The sequence below is a fragment of the Danio rerio genome, chromosome 24, assembly GCF_049306965.1.
Source record: "Danio rerio strain Tuebingen ecotype United States chromosome 24, GRCz12tu, whole genome shotgun sequence".
NCBI lineage: Eukaryota > Metazoa > Chordata > Actinopteri > Cypriniformes > Danionidae > Danio > Danio rerio.
Window position 1 is genome coordinate 7705246 of NC_133199.1, and position 23170 is coordinate 7728415.

Below are 23170 nucleotides of genomic sequence, written 5' to 3' on the forward strand. Positions count from 1 at the left end.
TGGGTCAGTTGGCATTTCTGTGTGGAGTTTGCATGTTCTCCCCGTGTTCGTGTGGATTTCCTCCGGGTGCTCCGGTTTCCCCCACAGTCCAAAGACATGCGCTATAGATGAATTGGGTGAGTTAAAGTCCATAGTGTATGTGTGTGAATGAGTGGGTATGGGTGTTTCACAGTGATGGGTTGCATCACTGCGTAAAACATATGCTGGATAAGTTGGTGGTTCATTCCGCTGTGGCTACCCATAGTAAATAAAGGGACTAAGGTGAAAAGAAAATGAATGAATAAATGAAATGATAAAACTCTAAATTGCATATCCTGTGATGTGACTATTGGGAATGATCACATTGCAGTATCGATACTGAAACGCTATATTGTGCAGCCCTACTAACAATTGTCATTTTTAAAGTTCCTCCACAGTTTTGCGTGTCACCCACTCTGACCATGGTTGTAAATTAGTGCCGACAGCCATCACAGCTGAGCATAACAGAGAAAGACAGACAAATCTAGGAAGTAGGGTGGAATAGAGATGAATTATTTGTTGAAAATGCGTAAAAACAGAGTGGAGTGATTGGAAAGAGAGCGAAATCGACAGGAAGGTGAGCCATGAAATGAATTTGACTTGGAGAGAGAGGAGAGCCTTTGAAAACAGCAGTCAGCAAATTATACCTGGCTTGGCATTTCAGTGATCAGAGGCTGGATGGCTCTAACTGAATTAATAGCCGACCCTTCCATCAGAGCACCAGTCTGAGAGAGCAGGCGGGGGGTAATGAGGAGGAATGGGGCCACTGGTTTAACCCACTCACTGCCAAACACAATCTGTCAAGCGGTGCTTTAATACTTTAAAGCTCTTGAATAACTCTAGCTCTTGGGTTTCACATTTGAATGTTGAATCCTAAAACTTCAACACTTGATTATTATGCAAAAACACATTGGGCTCTATTTTAGCGATCTAGGCGCAAAGTCTAAGGAGTATGGCGCAAAAGCATTAAGGGCATGTCTGAATCCACTTTTGCTATTTTAAGGATGGAAAAATGCAGAAAAACTGAACGCTTCACTAATGAGAAAAGAGCAGTATAAAAATTTTTGCTAAAGTACATTGTCATTATAAGGCCAATTTAGCTTTCCAAACATAGTACAACAAATGAAGCACATTGTACACAAAACTATTTATTTAACATTGCATTTAGTAATTTATTACAAAAGAAGAAAACTATAAGCACTGAAATTGAAACAGGTAACATAAATATAAATAAATGAATTTATATTTGGATTATCGTTTCTCTTTGTTATTTTCTGCATTTACCATATATATATATATATATATATATATATATATATATATATATATATATATATATATATATATATATATATATATATATATACATACACACATACACACATATTACTCTTTAAACAAATAAACAGGGAAGGCAGCTTTTGTAAAAATTACATAAAACATACAAATTTCTTGTGAGCATGTAAACATACAATATCAGTACTTCATAAACTTTACTTCATAAAAATTAACTCATAAGTAAAACATTTCAAAATTAAAAAACGGTATAGCTAGACTCAGGGAAGAAGACTATTGTCATTTTTTTTTTTAAAGAGAAGAGCATAAATCAAGAATTTCATCAGTCTTTAAGGACTGCAAATAGCATGATGTGTATGTGTATGTTTTCTCTGCTTCTCACGCTGAGATTCTCACTCTCACAATGTAGTGCGTAACCAAAAATACGGGTAAAACTGCTGTTAAATTAAAATACAGAAAGTTCCTTTACAATTATACGGTAGGTATCCCTGTATTTTTACGGATTTTTTACAGTGTGGAGTGAATAAAATGTTTATATTTTAAAGCCATGGCAGGGTAAAAAAAAGGAATTTAATGCAGTGCTTCTTGTCTAGTCTGAGAACCACTTCATTTCATATGGTTAAGACAGTTCACTGGCTGGCTGACTGAAAATTAAAAGTGTGTGCATATAAAAATGTGGCTATTTTATTTTTTGATGCTTTGAGCTGTATTTGAGAAATGTGCCTCAAACAATCACCTCCTGTTGGTGCACCACATATTCAGGCTTCTTTTGTTTGTGTGATATTTTCAGATTGCATTGAATGCAAATGAGTGTGTTTTTATTGCTTGTGGTTATCAATGTCAACGACTGAACCACACTGTGCAGTGAGTCATGCGAGCTGTTGTTGTTGTTATTTTAATTATTACTATTATAGTGTGGTTTGGGGAATATTCTGTCAGCATCTACATTACTCTGTGATGTTTGGCCGCATTGCAGAGGGTGACCCAATGGACTGCGATGGGAAATCTGACTCCAGCCCAGAGCGTGAGCACTGTGATGACCACCTGAAAGGGGTCGACGACAGCAACAAGAAGAGGAAGAGGAAGCCATACAGGCCGGGTAAGTAAGAGAGAGAGAGAGAGAGAGAGAAAGAGAAAGGTGCACTTATCGGAAAGGACAGCTCCACTGGACTGTGAAATAGTGCGGCTGCAAATTCTGGACCTTAAATAGCATCCCACAGTGCTTTGCTCTTTAAAGCTCCTAGCCGGGGAGAACTCCGGAAAGAACGTTCTCTCTGAGCTTTTCTCTGACTAAAGAAGTAATCTCTTTAAAGTAATGTCCTTTTTAAGCACTGCCTACCATTTCTTTTTTTAAAGGACGTATGCTGTATAGACGTATCTGCAGTCTTTTTTGTTACACCATCCTAGTTGCATTTGAGCTCTGTGTTAAACTTAATGACTTCACACCAATTTATGTAAGGCCTTTAGTTAGTTTGCACTATTTACACCGCATAAAAACAACCCAATTCAACTATATGGCCACATTTACACCTAGGATAGATGTGTTAATGATATATCCTCAAACCAAGGTGTTGCAGTATTAAATTATGGCAATGTGAATCGCTGATGTAAACAGTATTATTCATGATGTTTTTGTTTGTTTTTTCTTAATCCAAGTGTCTACTTGCTGTATTTATACAGTATAAAGCTGCTGTGACAATAGAGTTTGTGTGTGCGAAATTCTGTCGTATGGCTCTGCGAAAAGGGGCGGGATTAAACCAGATGATTAGATATTTAAAAAGCGAGCAATTTGCTCCGTGTTTTAAATTTCTGTCCAGAGAGGTCATGTTTTGATCCTGGATTTGTCTCACGCAGTCAAGTGATGCGATTTCGCAGGTCAGAGTTCCCCAGGCTTGAACTCTGCACTGCAGCAACCTGTGAAACTTAACGCATGACTTTGCGTTTCCGGTCTGACGCATTCACGTGCGTATGAATGGAAGTCTATAGGGAGACAAGTCCAGTGTGACCACAGCTTAATTAAGTGTTAATTGTAATTGTATAATTTGCAGAATAATTAACGATGATTCTGCATTCATGCATTCGCCCTCTTGTCATTTTAATTCAATTCAATTCAGCTTTATTTGTATAGCGCTTTTACAATGTAGATTGTGTAAAAGCAGCTTCACATAAATGGTCATAGTAACTGGAACAGTGTGGTTCAGGTTTTAGTGTTTAAGTTCAGTTCAGTTCAGTTTAGCTCAGTTCAGTGTGATTTAATCATTACTGAGAGTTCAAACACTGAAGAGCAAATTCATCGATGCGTAGCTCTACCAATCCTGAACCATGCGAGGCAGTGGCGACAGCGGAGAGGGAAAAAAAACTTCATCTGATGGGAGTGAAGAAAAAAAACCTTGAAAGAACCAGACTCAGTTGGGCACGACCATTTTAATTTCTCCGCTGGCCAAAAGTCTTGTGCAGAGCTTCATTCGCTGTGGTTTCATTAAACTCGTGAGATCTTCACATTTAAACGCATACTGTTTGTTTTTATAGTGTTACCCCCATTTTTAGGCCCACAGGGATTCTGTGCGTGCACAATTCCGCAGATTTTTAGCCCATCATTGATTCTGTTTATTTGCTTGACTAAATGTGTGTACATTTTTATTTATTCAGTATTTTAAGTTAATTTAAGTTATATTATTGACTAATTCGAAAATATTCGGTAACACTTTATAATAACTACACACTATGAATTATTTATTAAGCATTAGCAAATAGTGAATTCATTATCTGTTAAGCATTACCTCTACTTTAATAAATGTTAGTAAGCAGTTTATAACTGCAACTATAAATGCTCTATTCTTGACTAACAACCACATTTATAATGTGCTTAATAATTGTACTTTCATACTTTGTTAATGATTTATTCATTGGATGTTATATGAAATTAATTAGGAAATTAACCATGCCAACTTTAATGTAAAATAGTTTGCGATATTTAATTTCGGTCCATGGTTCTTTATGATATTTGGATTTTGGCCCTTCATACGAAAAACTCTGGGCACCCTGCACTAAAGCAAATTATTCACATGTCGCATTATTGTACCAAAGCCCACATATTGTGTTTAAAAGTGTAGTTTTATCCACATCTACAGCAGCGTCACATCTAACCAGTTGTGATTAGATCACTGAAAACATTTTTATAGCGGTTAAAAACAGGGGCTCTGATCCCTTTCTGTTTCTGTGCAATGGATTGTGTTAGGGATGGGGTTGTTGGGTCAGTTGCAGACAGTGTGGTACAACCTAGAAATAGACTTACCTGAAATGGTTTTCCAGGAGCATAGCCAAGATGAATCACCCTCTCCCAGCCCAAAGCTCATGCGTCATCCTGAATTATGGAGATAAATGTCAAGATGTCACTGTCAGGGTCCCACATTATTAATTCCTGATTGCCTCCATCACCCAGTTTAGGGGTCCAGCTGCTTTTTATTTCTGGCACTGTTTTATTTTCAATGACTTACATTTAAATTCATCCCTCTTTAGGTATCGGTGGGTTTATGGTGCGTCAGAGAAGCAAGGCAGGACAAGGAAAAGGCAAGCGGTCTCTCAGCCGGAAAGACTCCACAAGCTCGCTCACAGAGAACCTCACGGGACGGGATGATGGTAGGATCATCTCAGGTTCTGATCCATTTTTTAGTTTGGCGAATTCTGTAAGTTGTTGCATCAAGTAAATCTTTTTTACACCAGGTTGGAATGAACCAGACACTCCTGTGGACGGAGCTCCTCCTATCATTAGTGAGCCCCTGGAGAAAGTCAAGAAAAGATATAGGAAGAAAAAAACCAAACTCGAGGAGGCGTTCCCTTCGTATCTACAGGTCAGTGTTTCTTAAACTGTAGACTTTAGGGCCAATCATGCTGGTTGTTTAAAATCTCCAACACAAAATAAATCATGAATAATGACTAAATAATAGATTAAATCAGGGGTTTTCAACCTTTTAAGACACCCCCCCCCCCCCATGTTTGTTCAATTTCACTTACCTATGTTAGTGCCATTGTTTGTGTAAACAGTGCAATCAAATTATTACCGTCTTGTAGGACTTTTTGCTGTCATGAAAGGTAACATCAGCTATATGAACCAAAATCTTTCATTGTTGCAGGCTGTAAACACCTTTTTTTGTGCTGTAAAGTTATGATTTTAATATTCATTCATTCATTTTCTTTTCGGCTTAGTCCCTTTATTAATCCGGGGTTGCCACAGCGGAATGAACCGCCAACTTATCCAGCTCTTGTTTTATGCAGCAGATGCCCTTCCAGCCGCAACCAATCTCTGGGAAAAAGTTTACCAGTAGGGTCAATAGTAATTTGCTCTGTTATGGAGCCAGGACTAGTGGAATTTTGATAAATTGCAGTTTCTGTTACTTCCATATTAGCTTCACAAGTGCAAGCGGGAGATTGCTGCTTGAAAAAATATGACTTATTTGTAGAATATAAGCTATTTAAAATATACAGGGTATTTAGAAATTGTACGTACACTTGTTTTCTTCAAAAATCTAGAGTGTGCCTCACATGTTGTTTATAATGTTCAATCCGGAACATTATTGTTAACACAAACCAGATGAATACATTTGAAATAAGTGTAATAATTTAGATAAGTGTCTTCTGACTACTGGTTTACTTTGAAAACATAAGCATTCCTGTTAGGACTTGTTATGTGAATAATGAGATGTAGTGGTCGTTTCAACAACATGTTGCATGAATGCTTTGTGTGAAGATGCATTAACTATTATAGCTGTCAGTTTTTTAGTTTGTCAAACCTGAAAGTTCATCACCAGAGGAATGTTTTGAATCAATGATTTAAACTCCAGCCCTTTAGGCAGCATTGTGTTTTATTTTATTTCATTGATAGTTTGGGATTATTAGATATTCTGAATTAAACGTGGCAGCATCTTGGCATTTAAACCATTTACAAAAGTCACTTTAAAAATGAGGTTCACTAGACCTGTGTTTTCCAACCCTGTTTCTGTAGCAGACCAACAGTGCATATTTTAGGTGTCTCTCTATCTGACCCATTCATTTTAGGTTTTAGAGTCTCTTCAATTTACTGATGAGTTGATTCAGGTGTGTTTGATTAGGAAGAGGTTGAAAATGTCTTATGTTGGTGTGTCTTTAGGAACAGGGGTGGGAAACACTGCTTTAGACGGAAAAATATCATACTTAGAGTAACCAGAAAAGTCATTTAGCAATGCTGTAGCAAATCCCATAATGCTAGAACTCCATAGCAAATGCATAGTGCTTCTTACATGCAGCTATTATTTTATGTGCTTCTGATGGTGTATTGCTAGTGACCGCATCATTAACATGTTCATGCATTTGTTACAGGAGGCATTTTTTGGGAAAGAACTTCTGGATAAGAGCAAGCAGACCAAGTCAGCTTTGGAAACAGGAGCTGTGGAAGAAGCCAGTCATACAGACAGCAAATCACAGAGCAGCAGCTTCCTAGACCCTTTATCTGACCCGCTTCTGAGCGCCACCTCCACTCCAGTCTCATCTAAAGCGGGGACACTGCGTATGTACAATATTATTTAGAAACGCACATAGAAAAATAGTGCTGAATCATCTCTATCTGTATTCATGTTGACACATATTTACCAAATAGATTCACGCAGTCCTGTCTAAAGATCTTTTTCACTTTAAGTTGCCTTTGATTATATTTTTTTTCCTGCGCTCTGACCCAACAGGTAATATTTTCTTGCTCTCGCCTGCAGTGAATCCTGCAGGGAGGTATAATGCACATTATCACTGTACTTCCAGCTTTCCCTTCTGCACACACTGAATGCATCACACAACCCAACAGCATTGCTGAATCTTACCGTGTATTTCCAGTACAATGCATTAGAGACTGTCTCAGTTGTTTTTGCCACAGGAACTAAAAGAAGCTACAGTGTACAAATGAACTTTTTTTTTTTTTTTTTTGCCCCCATGTGCTCATTTTTTTGTCCTCTTCAGCCTTTATTTGCATACTCTTATAGGCTGAAGGGCTTGTTCAGACACCTCATTCTTCACCATTTCTCTTTATCCTCAGTTCTGTCAACCCTCATTTACACCCAGTCCAGCAGACCTCTGCTCACAGCCAACCTAAAATGTTTTTAAAACCCAATTCGCCAGCACTTTTTCTGAATTCCCTGTCGAAGCTCTCTGGGAGGATAGGAAGCTGGCAGTCACTGTGCAGTGTTTAGAAGGCTTGTGCGTATTCGTTTGTAGAGCAATCACAAAGCTATTTGAAGGCTTTCAGGGCCGTTTGTTTGTCCTTAGAGATTTTCATCTCCCATAGAGCAAAGCTCCTCTCTCTGCTCTGTAGAGTCTCCTATTTAACTCTTTCATAGCTTGGTAGTCTTGAAATAAGTGTATGATTTGGAATTTTGTTATGCATGTGTATGTATTTATTGAAAGTTACTGAAATTTTCTGTGTCAAAATTATAAAAAATTATATATTTTTGATATTTGGGTGGGCGGTATGACCAAAAAAAATCTAATATATAACACAATATTCCAGATGAGGATGCAATTGTCATTAAAAAACATTTTATTTGTTAGGCCTTAATTTTTTACCCTTTGGGTTTAAGATGAATATAGCAACATGAGCAGTTTTGTTTAAGTAACATTTTACTAGTGAGCTTGCTTCAAGGTTTACTGTCTACATACAGTGTATACAGGGAGAATTCATAAAGCGTCACTTTTTCACAATTTATTGTTACGGCCTTATCCAAAATTCATTATTTTCCACAGAATTCTACATACAATACCTGCATAAATAATGACACTGTGAAACAATGTTGTTTATACTCAAAAATCACACGTACATACCTGTAAGTATTCCCAGATCTGGGAAAGAGTACATACATTTTACCTTATTGAGGGTCCCAATGAGCACAGTGGCCATCATCTGTAAATAGAAGAAGATTGGAGCAATCAGGACTCATCAAAGCGCAATGAAGGTGACCAAGAAACTGATGGTGACTCTGAAAGAGGTCCAGCATTTTTCTCTGAAGAGAGGACAACCACTTCTCAGTAAAAAGCACATGATGACCTGCCAATAGTTGCCAAAGGCACCAGAAGGACTCTCAAACCCTGAGAAACAAAACTTTGTGGTCTGGTGAAACAAAGTTGAACTCTTTGTCTGGAGGGATCCAGACACCGCTTATCCCCTGGGAGATACCATCTACATAGAGAAGCATGGTGGTGACAGCATAATGTTGTGGGATATTTTTCAGTAGCAAGAACTTGGAGACTAATAATGATTGAGGGAAACCTGTTCCAGAGAGTTCTGGACCTCAGATTCTGGAAACCGATCATCTTTTATCAAGACAATGACCCTAAGTGTAATCCTAAATGGCAACTTTCTGCATGGGAGTCGGTTGCTCTACCAAGAAAGCTAAAGATCATGGCCTCTAACTTCTGTCAATAGAGCACCTTTGCTCAGAGGAGTGAGGTTTACCTGCACAACACTTCACTAGCTGGCCTCTGCTACACTCACCCCCCTAAACCTCACTCCCATCACGTCACCAATGTAGCCCTGCCGGTCTTACACCACCTAACCTGCTCCGAGCTGAGATCAAACTGGCAACTTTCCACGCAGAAGTCAGTTGCTCTACCAAGGAGGCTAAAGACCTTGGCCTCTAGCGTCTGTCACTGGGCACCTTTAGAGGTCAGAAGAGTGAGATTTACCTGCACAGCTCTTCACTAAATGGCCTCTGCTACACTCACCCCCCTAAACCTCACTCACATCCGGGTCACGGCACCAGTTTAACAATGCCGGTCCTAGCTGGGATCAAAATGACAACTTTCCGCATGGAAGTCGGTTGCTCTAACAAGGAGGCTAAAGACCAAGGCCTCTAGCGTCTGTTGGTTTACCTGCACAGCACCTCACCAGCAGACCTCCGCAACATAAGCACACAGCCAAGATAACAAAAGAGCAGCTACCAGATTATTCTGTAGATGTCTATAAGTGGCCCATCCAGTGGCCAAATATGAACCCAATTGAACATCTCGGGAAAGATTTTAAAACAGCTGTGCACTGACACTTCCCATTTAACCAAAAATAGATGTGCAAAGCTTGTGCCATCATACTTGAGGCTGTAACTGTTTCTTCTAGATCTGCACAGATCCACCCATCCATCTTCTGCCACTTATCTGCAGTCTCAGAAGGGTACCCTAGACTTCCCTCTAGCTATATGCTTTCTCCATGTCCTCCGGGGAGCTCTGGTATTGATCCTGTATGAATACTGATGAAGCAGTAATGTTTGTAGAATTTTGAGGAAAACAATGAGATGAATCTATTTTAAAATAAGGCTGTAACAGCAAAAGTGGAACGCTGGGTTTTGTACTGACAGAAATTGCACTGTTGTTATCAACCATCGCACAGCATACAGAATACGTCTTACCGCCCAGCCTTTGGTGAGATTTAATCAGGGGCACTTGGTGGTTCATATGGATGCTTGTGCTCAGAAACACCCTTGTCTTCTTGATCTCCAGCCAATGTGGAGGATCCCTTAACCGAGCTGGTTCTACATTCAGATGATGATCTCCTGGGAATGCTGTCTGATGACCTGGTGAAGCCAGGCCATGAATCAGGTATATTTAGCCCCCAAGATCTGTCTGCAGGATAGTCTCCCCTCTATTTCCCTTCTGCAGATGCACTAACAACCCTAGAAAGGTCACCTGCAATCATGCGTCATCACAAGTGCATTTCCTTTTTTGCTTTAAAATTACACACTTGCATTTCACATTCTGCTTGCTTTGCTCTGTTTATTTTTGGTGTTTTAGCGTCATCCTCCTTTTTCGTTGTACTTTTATGTATACATTGTTTTATAATTATTTGGTTTTATCTGGTTTGGGTTCTTGTAGGTCTTGATTTATGCCCTTTCCAGGTGGACAGTTCCCCCTCTCCATTCGGTAAGAGCTCTATTGGCACAGCCCCTCTGGCTGTAGAAGTAGAACTGCCCCCTCTCCTGGCCTCTCGGCCCCTAAACGGGCAATCAGACTTTTTGTAGTGCCGATTTCTGCATGATCCCTTTTCCAACACACACACACACACTTACACTCAAACTTCTATGTGGCTTCCTGCTTCTGTCTTTTTACTAACCACAAACAAACAAGCAGCATGTTTTCTTGCACATGACCTTCTGTGAGTTGAGAACTAAACTGTCTTTAGATGGATGCTGGGTTTGGCTTCTGCTGTACCTTAGTTGGCAACCGTGCTTGTTTGCAATTTCTGACATTCGAAGTGTGTTTGAAATGTTCTGTATGTAGTCCTTTTTAATTTTCTCCAGGGTCTAATTTGATAATTTTATTTATTCATAATTGCCAGCTTTTAAGTTGGCAAGGACACATTCCCTTCTCTCAGTGGAATGGCCTTGCTGTGGAGAAACTAGTGGTGTTTTATTAGTGATGTAACTGCTTCAGTGTGAAAGCAAGTTCTAAAGGGTTACAGAACAAAGTTGCACTGCTCGGAGTTTCACTTTAATGCGTAATATACAGTAGTGGCATTAGAGGATGTGTTATGTTAGGAGGGGGTAAATCCAGCAGTTTAACGACAGCTAATTTTTCTATGTTCATTAAAGAAGAAAAAAAAACTTATATTATAGATAAAAAGAGACAAGGATGTGGGTTGAGCAAAGAAATTAGAGAATAAAAGGAAACAGAACAGTGCTTGATTCTACTGCCCTTGCTGCTGAGGTTTTTGTGGTTTCTAATTCAAATTTACCCGTTTCATTCTTTGTGCGCGAGACCTGTCTAGACAGACTCAGGCCGTACTCACACTAGGTACAGTTGCCTCGAACCGGGCCAAAGCACGCTTGTCCCCCCTCCCGTCTCCCCCGACGGCCCGCGCTCACACCACAAACGGGCCTCGCCACGCTTACGTCATCGCTACTGCACTGTTCAGTGAGAAGCGCTCTCTCACTCAGCAGCACAGTAGAGATTTCTCTAGTTATATCGTTTCAGTCGTTTGATATGCCGTCCAATATTTCGCCAAACAGTCCTTAGGGATGCGGGGACACGCAGTCAGATATTTCGCCGAACAGATCCGCCACTTTTGGCGCTCATAAACAATGATAAAGCTCTCGTGCTGCAGGAATGAGGAGGTCTGCTGAAGGCGCGCAGCTGTCGAGCAGTGAGGGGTTTGCGTCTTTAATAAACTACGGCAGTTTGCGTTCACTGAACAGTAAGAATGATTAATAAATCCATATCAAACAGTCCCTTTAAAAGTTACGTCTCGCTTTTAGTTTCGGGCCAAGTGAACCGGGCTCAGGCACACCTCTTCCAACCGGGCCAGGGCCGGCCAAGTGAACCGTGCTTGAGCCCGATTCAGCGCACTCACACTTCTCAAACGATCCGGGAAACGGGCCTGGGCACGGTACGGATGGCATAGTGTGAGTAGGCCCTCAGTCTCACATGCTCTGCAGACCCACAGAGACCCGCCTGGGACTGGGAAATTTGTCCAGCCCGGGTTTCGAAATATCCTAAAATGTCTGGGATTCAGCTTTTACTTTCGCTTTCCAAAGCTCATGAGCGTTGCATTAGCTTTTAACTGAAGCCTACTTTCGCTCGGCTTCGCAGCAGACTGAGCACAAGCATTCGCGAGAGCGAGAGAAGCATTCAATAATTCATTTTTTTATCTAAACGATTTAGAAAAACTTTAATATATACTCAAAGTGGACAAAATGACTGGTCTAAACTGGCTGCAAAATATGTGTACATCTTTAGTAATGGTTAATCAACACATTTTAAATTTTTGCCTCATTTAAATCTACAAGTTTTTAAATTCTTCATTTAATAATTATTATTAATATAATATATTAATATAATAATTAATTACAATTATTTTTAGAGATATTGTCTTGCTTTATTCCTTTTTTTCTTTCATTTATTTCTCATTCGCAAATTATTTTATTAATTTGATGATGTTAATATATTACAGGGGCTATTTTATATACATATCTAAAATTCTTCGGCGTTCAAGTTTGCTTTGAACTTGAAAGAGAGAGAAGCAGATTTTACCTGTCGGTGGGTGCACATGGCTCCTGAATAGCATAAAACAGGGTTTCCGCGAGGTCTTAATGTCTTAAATCCCAAAATCTAAATTTAACTCATTAAAAAGACTTAAATTTGGTGCAGTATTGTGTTGTAGGTATTGAATCTTTTTTTAAGCAGGTCTAAATTTTAATTTGTTCAGGTATTGCTACCCGATCTGGCCAAAACCCATACAATCACCAACAATCCATTTCAGTAAAACCTTTAACTCTTCATTTAAAAAGGTCATTTTTAACTGTATGTATCATAATGCTTTAATTATTTTAACATTTGTTTAAAAGTGCTCCACGTATTTACTGCTGAGGACACCAACCTGGACAGATTGTTGTGCGTAGATTTAGTTTATCCTAAAACAATGGTTCATTTTTATTTATTTATAATTTTTTTTTTTTGAAGAAAGTTTACGTTAGAAGAAAAATTATATGAATACAAGCTTGCTTGTTTTTACACAATATTTAAAATATTTGCTAAGAAATTCTTTATTATTAATGTATTATTGTATTATTAAATGTATTAAATTATATTATATTTTTTGATAGGACTTCTGGCCATTTTCATCTGGGCCATTTGAAAAAATCCTTAGCCTTTAGTCCTTTATGAGTCTAAAATTTCAGTCATAATGGTCTTAAAAATGTCTAAAGTCTTAAATTTAACTTGGTGAAACCTGCAGAAACCCTGATAAAAGTAAGAGAAATATTTGATTTCTTTTTTTATTTCAACAGTCTTTTTTACTTAAACCCATTGAAAAGAAACAGTTTATAACAGTGTCATAATAAATTAAAATATTGTTCAAAATTAAATTATGTTTTTTGTGTCGCATATAGTTAGCTATTTGTGTGATGTGGGTAAATGGTGTTTCAATTCAGCTACCATCGAAAGTATATTTCAAACCTATGGGAAGCTTAAAAAGTTGCATCTCTGGCATACTTTTTTTGCAAGCCTTGTAATATCGCTCTCACAGACACCATGGTAAATTACATTTCTGTGGTGTTAACGCAACCGAGGTCACATTGGGTTGATATGACTTAACAACTTTTGAAAGTGGAACAAGAAGTTTAAGTCAAGCCAAAATTAATTGTTATTAGTCTAAATCCAGCAGAACAGCGAAGCTTCCTAAAGCACAGTGGCTGACACTTTGATGTTGGTGACAGCGTTTTTATGATTAGTCATTGCAGTTGCTTGCTCTTTCATTGATTTAGCTCTCGTATGTTCTACTGAAAAATTATATCATGCAATGATGAATGAATTTCTATTTTAAAAAGACTTTTTCACACTAACTTGAAGTAGCACTACTAACTAAGTTTCTGTTTTTCTTAGAAAATGTGAAATAAAAGGAGGAGGACATCGTCTTTCCCCTCCTTATTTTACCATGACATTAAAAATCAGTCCTCAGTCCTCCCCTGTGCCTTATCTCCACAAAGACGCTGCAGAAAATAAATTGCTTATCAACTCTGATTTAGGCGTTTACAGAATGACAGCTCTGTTTTCATGCAGTTTTTTGAAGTGTGTTCAGTAGAGCTGGGAAACAGAGTTTGAGACTAGCTGTTTAACTTCTCTTCCCTCCAGCTGGTTTAGACATTGGCACCCTGCCAGATGATCAGTCAGTTCCCCCTCATCCTGGCCCTGCTCGAGGATCTCGACTACAGGAAGAACCTCTGGACGTAATACTGAGCCCTGAGCTGGATAAGATGGTTTCTGATGGTAAGACTTAAAGGTTGCTTGCACTTTGCTATTAGAACTTTAGAAATATTGGCTGAAAACAATTGCTTTGTTGTTCTCACACACTTGATAGATTGCATACAGTTGAAATCAGAATTATATCTCTGAATTATTAGCCCCATGCAAATGTTTCTCCCGATTTCTGTTCTGTTATTTCTAAACATAACTGTTTAAATAATTAATTTCTAATAGCTAATTTCTTTTATTTTTGTCGTGATGACAGTACATAATATTTTACTAGATATTTTCAAGATACTAGTATTCTGCTTAAAGTGACTTTTAAAGGCTTAATTATGTTAAGTTAGGGTGTTATGATTAAGTTATGATGGTTTGTTCTGTAGACAATTAAAAAGAACTATAGCTTAAGGGTGCTAATAATGTTGACATTAAAATGCTTTAAAAAAAAATTAAAAACTGCTTTTATTCTAGCCGAAATAAAACAAATAAGACTTTCTGCATAAGAAAAAATATTATCAGACAAACTGTCAAAATTCTTTGCTCTGTTAAACATCATTTGGGAAATATAAAAAAAAAAAAAAAAAATTCACAGAGGGGCTAATAATTCTGACTTCACCTGTATATCGCATACATAAACTTTGTAGTTTTAGCACAGCTATCTGGTATTATAAATAATAATTTTCGCAACAGCTTTTTTCGCCTGCTGTTAGTGGTTATCCTTTACATTATATTAATAACAGTAAGTAATTGTTATATGCAATCACTGAAAAATGTTTTGACATTTGGTAAATGGTGGGAAAAAATGCTAAATTTGTTACACCTCCAGTCCTCTAGTCTAACTCTTGTTGTTACTGGGTATGATAATTCTGGTCACCTTTATATTACACTTGATTATGGGTAAAAACTGATCTTGCAATATTTGTTTTTCTAAGATATATATTGGGGTATTCTCTTTACATTTAATAACTGAAAATAATTATTATATGCAATCATTTTAAAATGCTTTGACATTTGATATATGGTTTGAAAAATGCTATTGTGTTACACCTCTAGTTCTTTTACTCTTCTAGTTACTAGGCGTGATAATTCGGGTCACGTTTATATTACACTTTGGGCTGCAGGATATTGAAAAAAATATATTATATTATATATTGCCATATATTGTTTTTCTGAAATAAATATTGCGATATGAATAAACTATATTTAAATAACTCTATGAAGAATTCATAATTTTTGATTGGTATGAAGATTTCATTGCATTAAAGGGCACCTATTTTACCTCTTTTACAAGATGTACAATAAGCCTTTAGTGTCTCCAGAATGTGTCTGTAAAGTTTAGCTTAAAATATCCATCAGATTACTTATTGTAGCCTCCAGAATCTGCCCATTTTGGCGTCTAAATATAGCGTAGCTGTTTTTGTTGCCTGTGGCTTTAAATGCAAATGAGCTGCTTATCATGAGTTACGTCAGATAAACAGCAGTTAGTGACAGATGCAGACACTGATGAAGCTGAAATACAGCTCGTTAGTCAAAAATACTAAGTAAGTTTATTTAATGTAGCTGTGGTGGAGTTTATTCAAGCCTTTCTGAAATGATGAGTCTCACACAAATGCTGTTTGCAGTGTTTACTGACACCATGCAGCCATGGTGATTATGGAGGTTAAGAATTAGATAGCGATTTTAATGTCTTTATTACAGACATGCTCTGTAATAAATATTTGAATCTCAGTTTATTTGCAAAAAAATTGTTCTGTGGACATGTTGATGCATGCTATTATAGAAGCATGGCACCTGTCAATCTATTCAGTGGGTGGGGAAAACTGCACTCCCCTGTCACGTTGCAGGGGGCCTTAAAATCTCTGGGATTTGGATCCTAATTTAACATCAGGAAAATTTTAAATAGATACTTGTTGGGTTTATTTCACTCCAGTATGACAGTAGACACACTATACCTACAGACAGTTCTGTCCAAACAGCTTGCAAAGATGATTTTCATCATAGGTGTCCTTTAATAATTAAATAATTTTTTTTCTTTTCTTGAAAATTAGCTTGAAATCTGACATAGTCACAAGCCTTAAAAATATGTCACTCTATTAGGGTTTTCTGTTCTTTTCTGGTTAATTCTAATCCAAAATCGACATACAGATCCTGCAATTGGGCTATTGTAGATGCACACGATGTGATAGTGATGTTGAAACAATATATTGTGTAGCTCTACACTTGATGTTTGTTTTTGTGTTAATGGCCTGCTTTTTTTTGCTTCCTTACAGGGGCTATTCTGAGTAAGCTCTACAAAATCCCAGGTTTGTTGTTTCTTAGAATATATATTTCTTTACTTTGTTTTCTGACATTTTTACCTATGTAGAAAAGTCAATATAATTTCTTGCAAGATTTCTCAGCAAATAAAGTATACAATTCTATTACTCTTAACATTTTCCATTAACCATTTGAGAATACGTTTAGATTTTTACATCATATTTATTCCATTTAGAACTGGAGGGTAAAGATGTGGAAGACTTGTTCACAGCAGTTCTCAGTCCAAACGCCAGCCAGCCGCCTCAGCTTCCTCACCCACCCAACACTGCCCCCAACGCCTCAGCACCAGCAATGTCTCTCCAGAACCAAGGTTTGAAGATGCCAGCATTAAGTCCTAATATTAACAGCTAAGAGAACCAGACAGATGTTTTTTGTTTCTGCACTTATAACTTATCACACATGAACCTGGCTCAGCTGATTTTGAGAGTTTGTGTTTCTCTGTGGTGTCGTTTGCAGGAGGTGTTGGTGGAATGTTCCCACGCATGCCTATGATGAATGGCATGATGGGGCCAAACACCCACTTTCCTCCGAACCCTATGATTCCTGTAGCTGGAGTCTCTGGTACATTCTCTTCCGTTCACCGTATGCCTTTTCCAGAAAATGTCAGGTGAGTGGATTGGTACAGGCATTTCTTTTTAAACACCTTAGCATTTCAGTGGCTGAAATGAAAGACAGTAAATGGACTGATGTGTCACCATAGGGAGAACTACAAATGTGTAAGTCAGGCATTTTTTGTTTTATTTTCGGAAATATCATTGATATTTGTTTGTCATTAAAGTTAGCACCTCCTATTTATCAAAAGTCCATGTTATTGTGGCAAAAAATGACTGATTTGGCACTTTGTTGTAAATAATTTATATTTTGCTGTAAAATATATGCAGAAATGTACAGATCTTTGCTCTTCATTACTTTTTTGATCTGAAGAACCATTTATCTCTGTAATTTATATAAAGGAGACACTGAGAGAAACTAAATGATGAAAGTAAACAATTGTTAAAATAATAAAAGCATGAGGAAAATCATGTTAAAATTTTACATTTTAATGGTTGATTCAACGAACGTAGCATTGTTGAAAATAGGCTTTGAGGTTTTAATTCAATAAAAAAAAACATTTATTTAGACACCAAAGGCTTCTTTAGATATCTTCTGCTCCCGCAACATTTCTGTCAGAACATTAAAAAGACGCTAATGGTGATACAAATAAGAGTTAGAAGAATAACTATCCATTATAACTAGTTAATAGTCCATTTCTAAACTGTTAGTTAATGAGTTATAAATGACTTGTTAAATAAAAGGTAATAGTTTGTTAATTATTTATAACTGTGCCTTATAGATGACCAATAGATAACTCACAAGCTGTTAGTTAACAAGTTTTAAATGACTTGTTAACTGTATTTTAATGATTTTATAATTATACCTAATAAATTAGTAATTGATCATGAACAAGCTGTTGATAAATTACTTACTAAAGACCTGTTAATTATCAGTTAATAGTTTAGATATGTTATTGGGACGTTTTTATAATTGCCACTATTCTTCATTTATTAACTGTTAGTAGATAAGGAATAGTTGCAGCTAGAATAACGACTCAATAACATACATAAGCTATCAACTAACACTTAACTAATATATTGACTCACACTTAAGTCATTTATAACTCATTAAATCACAGTTTATTAATGATCTGTTAGCTAGTTATAATGGATAGTTAATCTAAAGTGTTACCGAGTTGTCTACAGGTGGTCCAATTGTTCTCCTCAGCTCATATGGCTGAACCAATGTCAAAAACTATAGTTAAATTATATACGGAGCTCAGCATAATTGAGTACACCCCATTTGATTCATTTCTCAGTGAATATAGGCAATGCATTTAAACAAAACAGATTTATTAAACAGATATATTTAGTAAAATGAATAGAAATTGAAAGATAATAGAATTAAATTCGACCAATATGTTGCAAAAATAAATTACTACCTACAAAATTTCAACAATTTTTTTTTTGCTTCTTTTGATTTTTCCTCTTTTTTTTAAGTTTGTATTTAATATTTTTCTGTAAAATATAAATTAGGTTTTACTAGTTTTTAGACCGTTATTGTAAGTTATTTTTTTAGATAAGCTCCAGATTTGGCTTCAGTTCTGACTAATCTAATGTATGTGCGCAAATATAATGTTGTATAGCTTCCTATTCAAAATATGAATTTAAAAGATAGACTTTTGAGGGGTGTACTTAAATATGCTGAGCACTGTAAATCACTGATGGATCTACAAGGGGATTGTTCTCTGTACATTAAAGTACGATGGGAGAAAGAGAGTGGTATCCTAATCTCAAATGAAGATTGGCTAAACATATGTAAATTAAAATGGGCTACTTGCCGTTTTTCGTATTGGAGAGAATGTTGCCGGAGAAATATTATTTGTTTTTTCCATAAATGTAGTTTCATGGGTACTCAAATTGTTGGAGGCATTGCAGACCACATGACGCTAACCATTTTCACATATTTTAGGGATGTCTTAATATTAGAAGTTTTTGGAAAGGGTTGCATAGCATTTTAGGAATTGATTTCAGCTTTGAGGTACTTTATTTAGGTATGCTGTCAATAGATTTCTTGGAAAAAAATAAATAAATATATGCATCCTATGTACTCATAATATATGAGTCATCCTTGCCTCAAGTAAAAAAAAAACCCATTACTAAATGCTGATATAAACCTAATCCACCACCAATGCAAGATTTGATTGATGTTTTGACAAATATACTCATTATGGAGAAAATTACATACAACCAAAATATACTAGTGTTGACTTGTGGTTTAAATGAATTAAGTACATTACCCCCAGTTTCTTCTCTTAAATATGTAGGCATTGTAGTAGTAAAATGTTTACATCTTGGAGAGATATTAATACATTGATTTTACAAAGTACAGGTATAACAAACTTTCTGGATTTTCACATAAGACGTGGTCACACAGAGGATTAAATGAATGAATATTTAGATTTTTGTAGATCGTGGTTTGGTTTATTTGGGTTGGAAAGGTTTTGGGTAATATGTTAATTTATCTAATGGATCTATCATTGTTTAGATTCTTTCTTCGTTTAATTGTCTGTTATTTCTCGCTCTATTTTTGGTCCTATTTGTTGAACACCTGAGTAGGTTTTGGTTTATAAATGTTTTTGTTGTTGCATTTTCTGTTTATCATTAAACATTGTGTGGGATCATGTGACCTCTTATAGTATAAAGAGTGACATATTAATGAGGTGCAGGTTGTCTGATAAAGAGTCAGTGTGCTCTTCAGTCACAAGCTATGTGATGTGAAGTTTTGGTGCCTTTATATATATATATATAATTTTTTTTTGATTGAGCACCCATGAGATTGATGTGCATTCTTTTGTTCATTTTTGGTCACTATAGGGAGAAGAAATTCAGCCAGACAAGTGGTGATGTCATTGGTCCTTGGTCATCTCCTGTACCTGTGCCTGGATCAGTCCCTCCACCAGAGGTGGAGACTGACACCATGTCCAATGCTCAGAGGAGCACATTAAAATGGGAGAAAGAGGAAACTCTTGGTGAAATGGCTACTGTTGCTCCTGTGCTTTACACCAATATGAACTTTCCAAATCTTCAAGATGAATTTCCAGGTGAATGGACTGTCTTAAAACACATCCAATAGAAATTCAAAATTGAAATCGAGTCAAGCTACAGACCAACCATCTGGCTTTTTTTCACAGATTGGGCAACTAGAGTGAAGCAAATTGCTAAGTTATGGAGAAAAGCAAGCTCTCAGGAAAGGGCACCTTATGTGGTAAGAAACTATTTCACTAAGCTTCATCAAAGGTAAATGTGTATGAAGAGTCCCATTTTAATGTGTGCAGTACTTTAACAGAGATTATTTTATATGAATGGAAAACATGTTTATGTAAAATTAACCAACAATATTAATCTGACCTGTTCTCATGAAAGTAAAAATGTTGATATTTAAATATTAGATAAATATTTTATATTTAAACATAGTATTTTATATTGCTCTAAATGGGTGAAATCAGTTTTTTCAGCCTTGCGTCAGTATTAAACATTCCTAATCCATATATATAGATGCTTCATTGAGATAGATAAATGTAGTTTTTTTTTTTTAGTTTTTTTTTTTAAGTAAATTAATTTCTCTTCATTGTGTGTCTTTTGTAAATCATAAAAAAAAATAGATTTTTCATGTAAGTGGGTTTTAATGTGTGGTAGCTTTAGGAAAAAATGCATTATATTAACTGTTTTTAGTCTTTGTCCTGTGTATAAATTTTTGCTTTCTCTACCACACTAGCAAAAGGCAAGAGACAACAGAGCAGCCCTTCGTATAAACAAAGTTCAGTTGTCTAATGACACAATGAAAAGACAGCAACAGCAGCAAGCAGTTGAAGTCTTTGATCCAAATGTTTCCATGGACACAGATCTTCTCTTCAAGGACCCGCTCAAGCACAAGGAGTCTGAGCAAGAACAAGAGTGGAAGTTCAGACAGGTGATTGACAGCCCAGGGGATTTTTCTTGTGTTGTGCCAAACGAGTGTCGCAGCATCTGATTTAGACTTTCACCTTGATATAAATTAATGTTAATCAGCACATTATAGTGTTTTATTAGTTATTAGTAGCTATTCAGTAACATCTAGTCCTTTGTCATCAGCTATTTTAGCTCATTTGACAGATTGAAAATGAAACTGCCTGGCTATATTTGCCTCTTAGCCTTTGAGGCATTGTAAATGGAAATAACAGTGCAAGTGAGTGCTTTAAACAATTAAATGGTAATAAAGTACGTTTACAAAGTTTTGGTTGAGGTGCAGCTCAGGCATACATCTGGCAAGACCCAGTAACATATATATGCTGAGAGTTGTGTGCGTGTTATTTAACTTTGTTTTTTTGTTGTTGTTTTTTACGGCAGCAAATGAGACAAAAGAGCAAACAGCAAGCCAAAATTGAAGCCACACAAAAATTAGAACAGGTTAAAAATGAGCAGCAGCAACTTCAGAAACAGCAGCAACAACTGCAATATAGCGGAGACGCATCAAATAGTCCCCATACCAGCAGTGGAGGTAATTCTCCTTTACAAGCATTAACCCCCAAGGATAGCTTTGCAATGACCCAAATGCCTGGAACAGCGTCATCTGGTACATCAGCTGATGATGTATTTCTGCGACCTCAACCTCCACCCCTTTCATCTACATCAAAGACCCCCACCCAGGACACTCAGTACCCACAGGGACCCTCATCTCAGCCTCAGTCTCCTCAAATGTTTTCACCTGAATCATCCGGGTCTCGTCCGTCTTCTCCATATGATCCATATGGCAAAATGGTAGGAACACCTAGGCCACCACCATCTGGGTCAAGCACACCTCGCAGAGGTTCTGTGTCTGACATGCAAGAAAGATGTCGGCCCTCATCAGCTCATGAGTCATTCGGGTCTCCAACAACCACTAGCACTGACCCATATGCAAAGCCTCCAGATACACCTCGACCTTCAGATCCATTTGTGAAACCTATGTGTACTCCAAGACTAGGGTCATTATCTGAGCAACAAGGTCGACAATTGATGGGGAATGTCACTCCTGGAGACAATTTTTCCAGACCAGGCCAAAGGTCAGAAGCATACCAGCGCATGGCCCACAGCCGCATGGTTCTCTCTGACCCCTACTCTAGGCCGCTGTTAACACCTGTTCCTGGGAGTAATGAGTCTGGATCTGTGCCAGTGTTCAAAACACCCATGCCTCCTTCCGGTTTACAGCAAGATTCATTCAATGGAGGTCAGCAAGGCATGAGAAGGGGGTCATCTGACACTTTCCCTCATGTTCAACATACTGACACTTATTCAAATCAGCCTCTCACACCACATCCATCAATGGCAGATGGTATCAATAATGAGGGCAGAATGATGCGCCCAGGACAAGGGAGTCATTTTGCTCAACCTTTGTCCATGGGCAGGCACCCTCAACGAGATCCATATTCGCAGGCACCCTCTACACCAAGACAAGACTACCCTCAGCAAATGTCTGATCCATATGCCCAGATGCCTGGTACACCACGACCACATGATCCATATGCCCAGATGCCTGGTACACCAAGACCAAACTGTGATCCATATCCACTGCCACCACCCACAACTCGAACAGAACCAATTGATAAGTTTTCTCAGTCTCAACCTAGCAGTCGCAGACAGTCTCCTTCACATGCTATTGATCCATATGCTCAGATGCCAGGTACTCCTAGGCCTTCTCCTGGAGAAAGATACTCAAAATCTCCAGGTAGTCTGAGAAGCTCAGATCCTTTCTCACAACCTCCTGGAACTCCTAGGCCAATAAAAAATGAAATTTATGATCAACAAGGAACACCAATGCCCATTCTTCCTGACCCTTATTCTCAACCCCCTGGCACACCTCGTCCAGGAGCTGGCCTAGAAGGCTTTTCCAGACTGAATCCCAGGTTGAATTTCATAACCCATCAAACGGATCCACTTGGACTTCAAGCACAAAGTAGAACTCAGGACCCTTTTTCTCGTTCCTGTGGCACTGATTCTCAAACTCCAAAACATCCTGGGATTTCAGATGAAAATATCTCCATACAGCAGACAATTCCTAACCAGACACCCATTCATGATCCATTTGAACAAGCACCATTAACCCCATGTTCACAAACAGGAGAGAGATCATCACAGGATGTTATAGTAAGCACAGGGAACCCATCAGATTCGCAAAACACAATGCAGCCACCACTTGGAGAGACTGAAGAAAAAATTAAACAGGTCTGGAAACGTTCTCTTCC

At 37.6% G+C, this 23170-nt stretch overlaps 1 protein-coding gene across 19 annotated transcripts in view; it reads left to right on the forward strand.

Annotated features, from left to right (window-relative positions):
- The window catches only part of kmt2ca (lysine (K)-specific methyltransferase 2Ca), a 213316-nt gene that overhangs the window by 157394 nt on the left and 32752 nt on the right, over nt 1-23170 (forward strand). For 13 of the 19 annotated variants that reach the window (XR_002456618.3, XR_012399696.1, XR_012399697.1 and 10 more), the window contains 14 exons: nt 2291-2413; nt 4834-4953; nt 5038-5165; nt 6670-6856; nt 9823-9921; nt 10195-10242; nt 13948-14082; nt 16329-16361; nt 16550-16684; nt 16831-16981; nt 19785-20011; nt 20102-20175; nt 20686-20880; nt 21297-23150. Coding sequence is in view for 16 of the 19 variants with exons in the window: in XM_005162545.6 (XP_005162602.2) it covers nt 2291-2413; nt 4834-4953; nt 5038-5165; nt 6670-6856; nt 9823-9921; nt 10195-10242; nt 13948-14082; nt 16329-16361; nt 16550-16684; nt 16831-16981; nt 19785-20011; nt 20102-20175; nt 20686-20880; nt 21297-23150 (3509 nt within the window). In the remaining 3 variants the exon portion in view is untranslated. The remainder of the gene's footprint in view (nt 1-2290; nt 2414-4833; nt 4954-5037; nt 5166-6669; nt 6857-9822; nt 9922-10194; nt 10243-13947; nt 14083-16328; nt 16362-16549; nt 16685-16830; nt 16982-19784; nt 20012-20101; nt 20176-20685; nt 20881-21296; nt 23151-23170) is intronic. The other 6 variants (XM_005162547.6, XM_073941414.1, XM_073941415.1 and 3 more) reach the window with 2 other exon arrangements.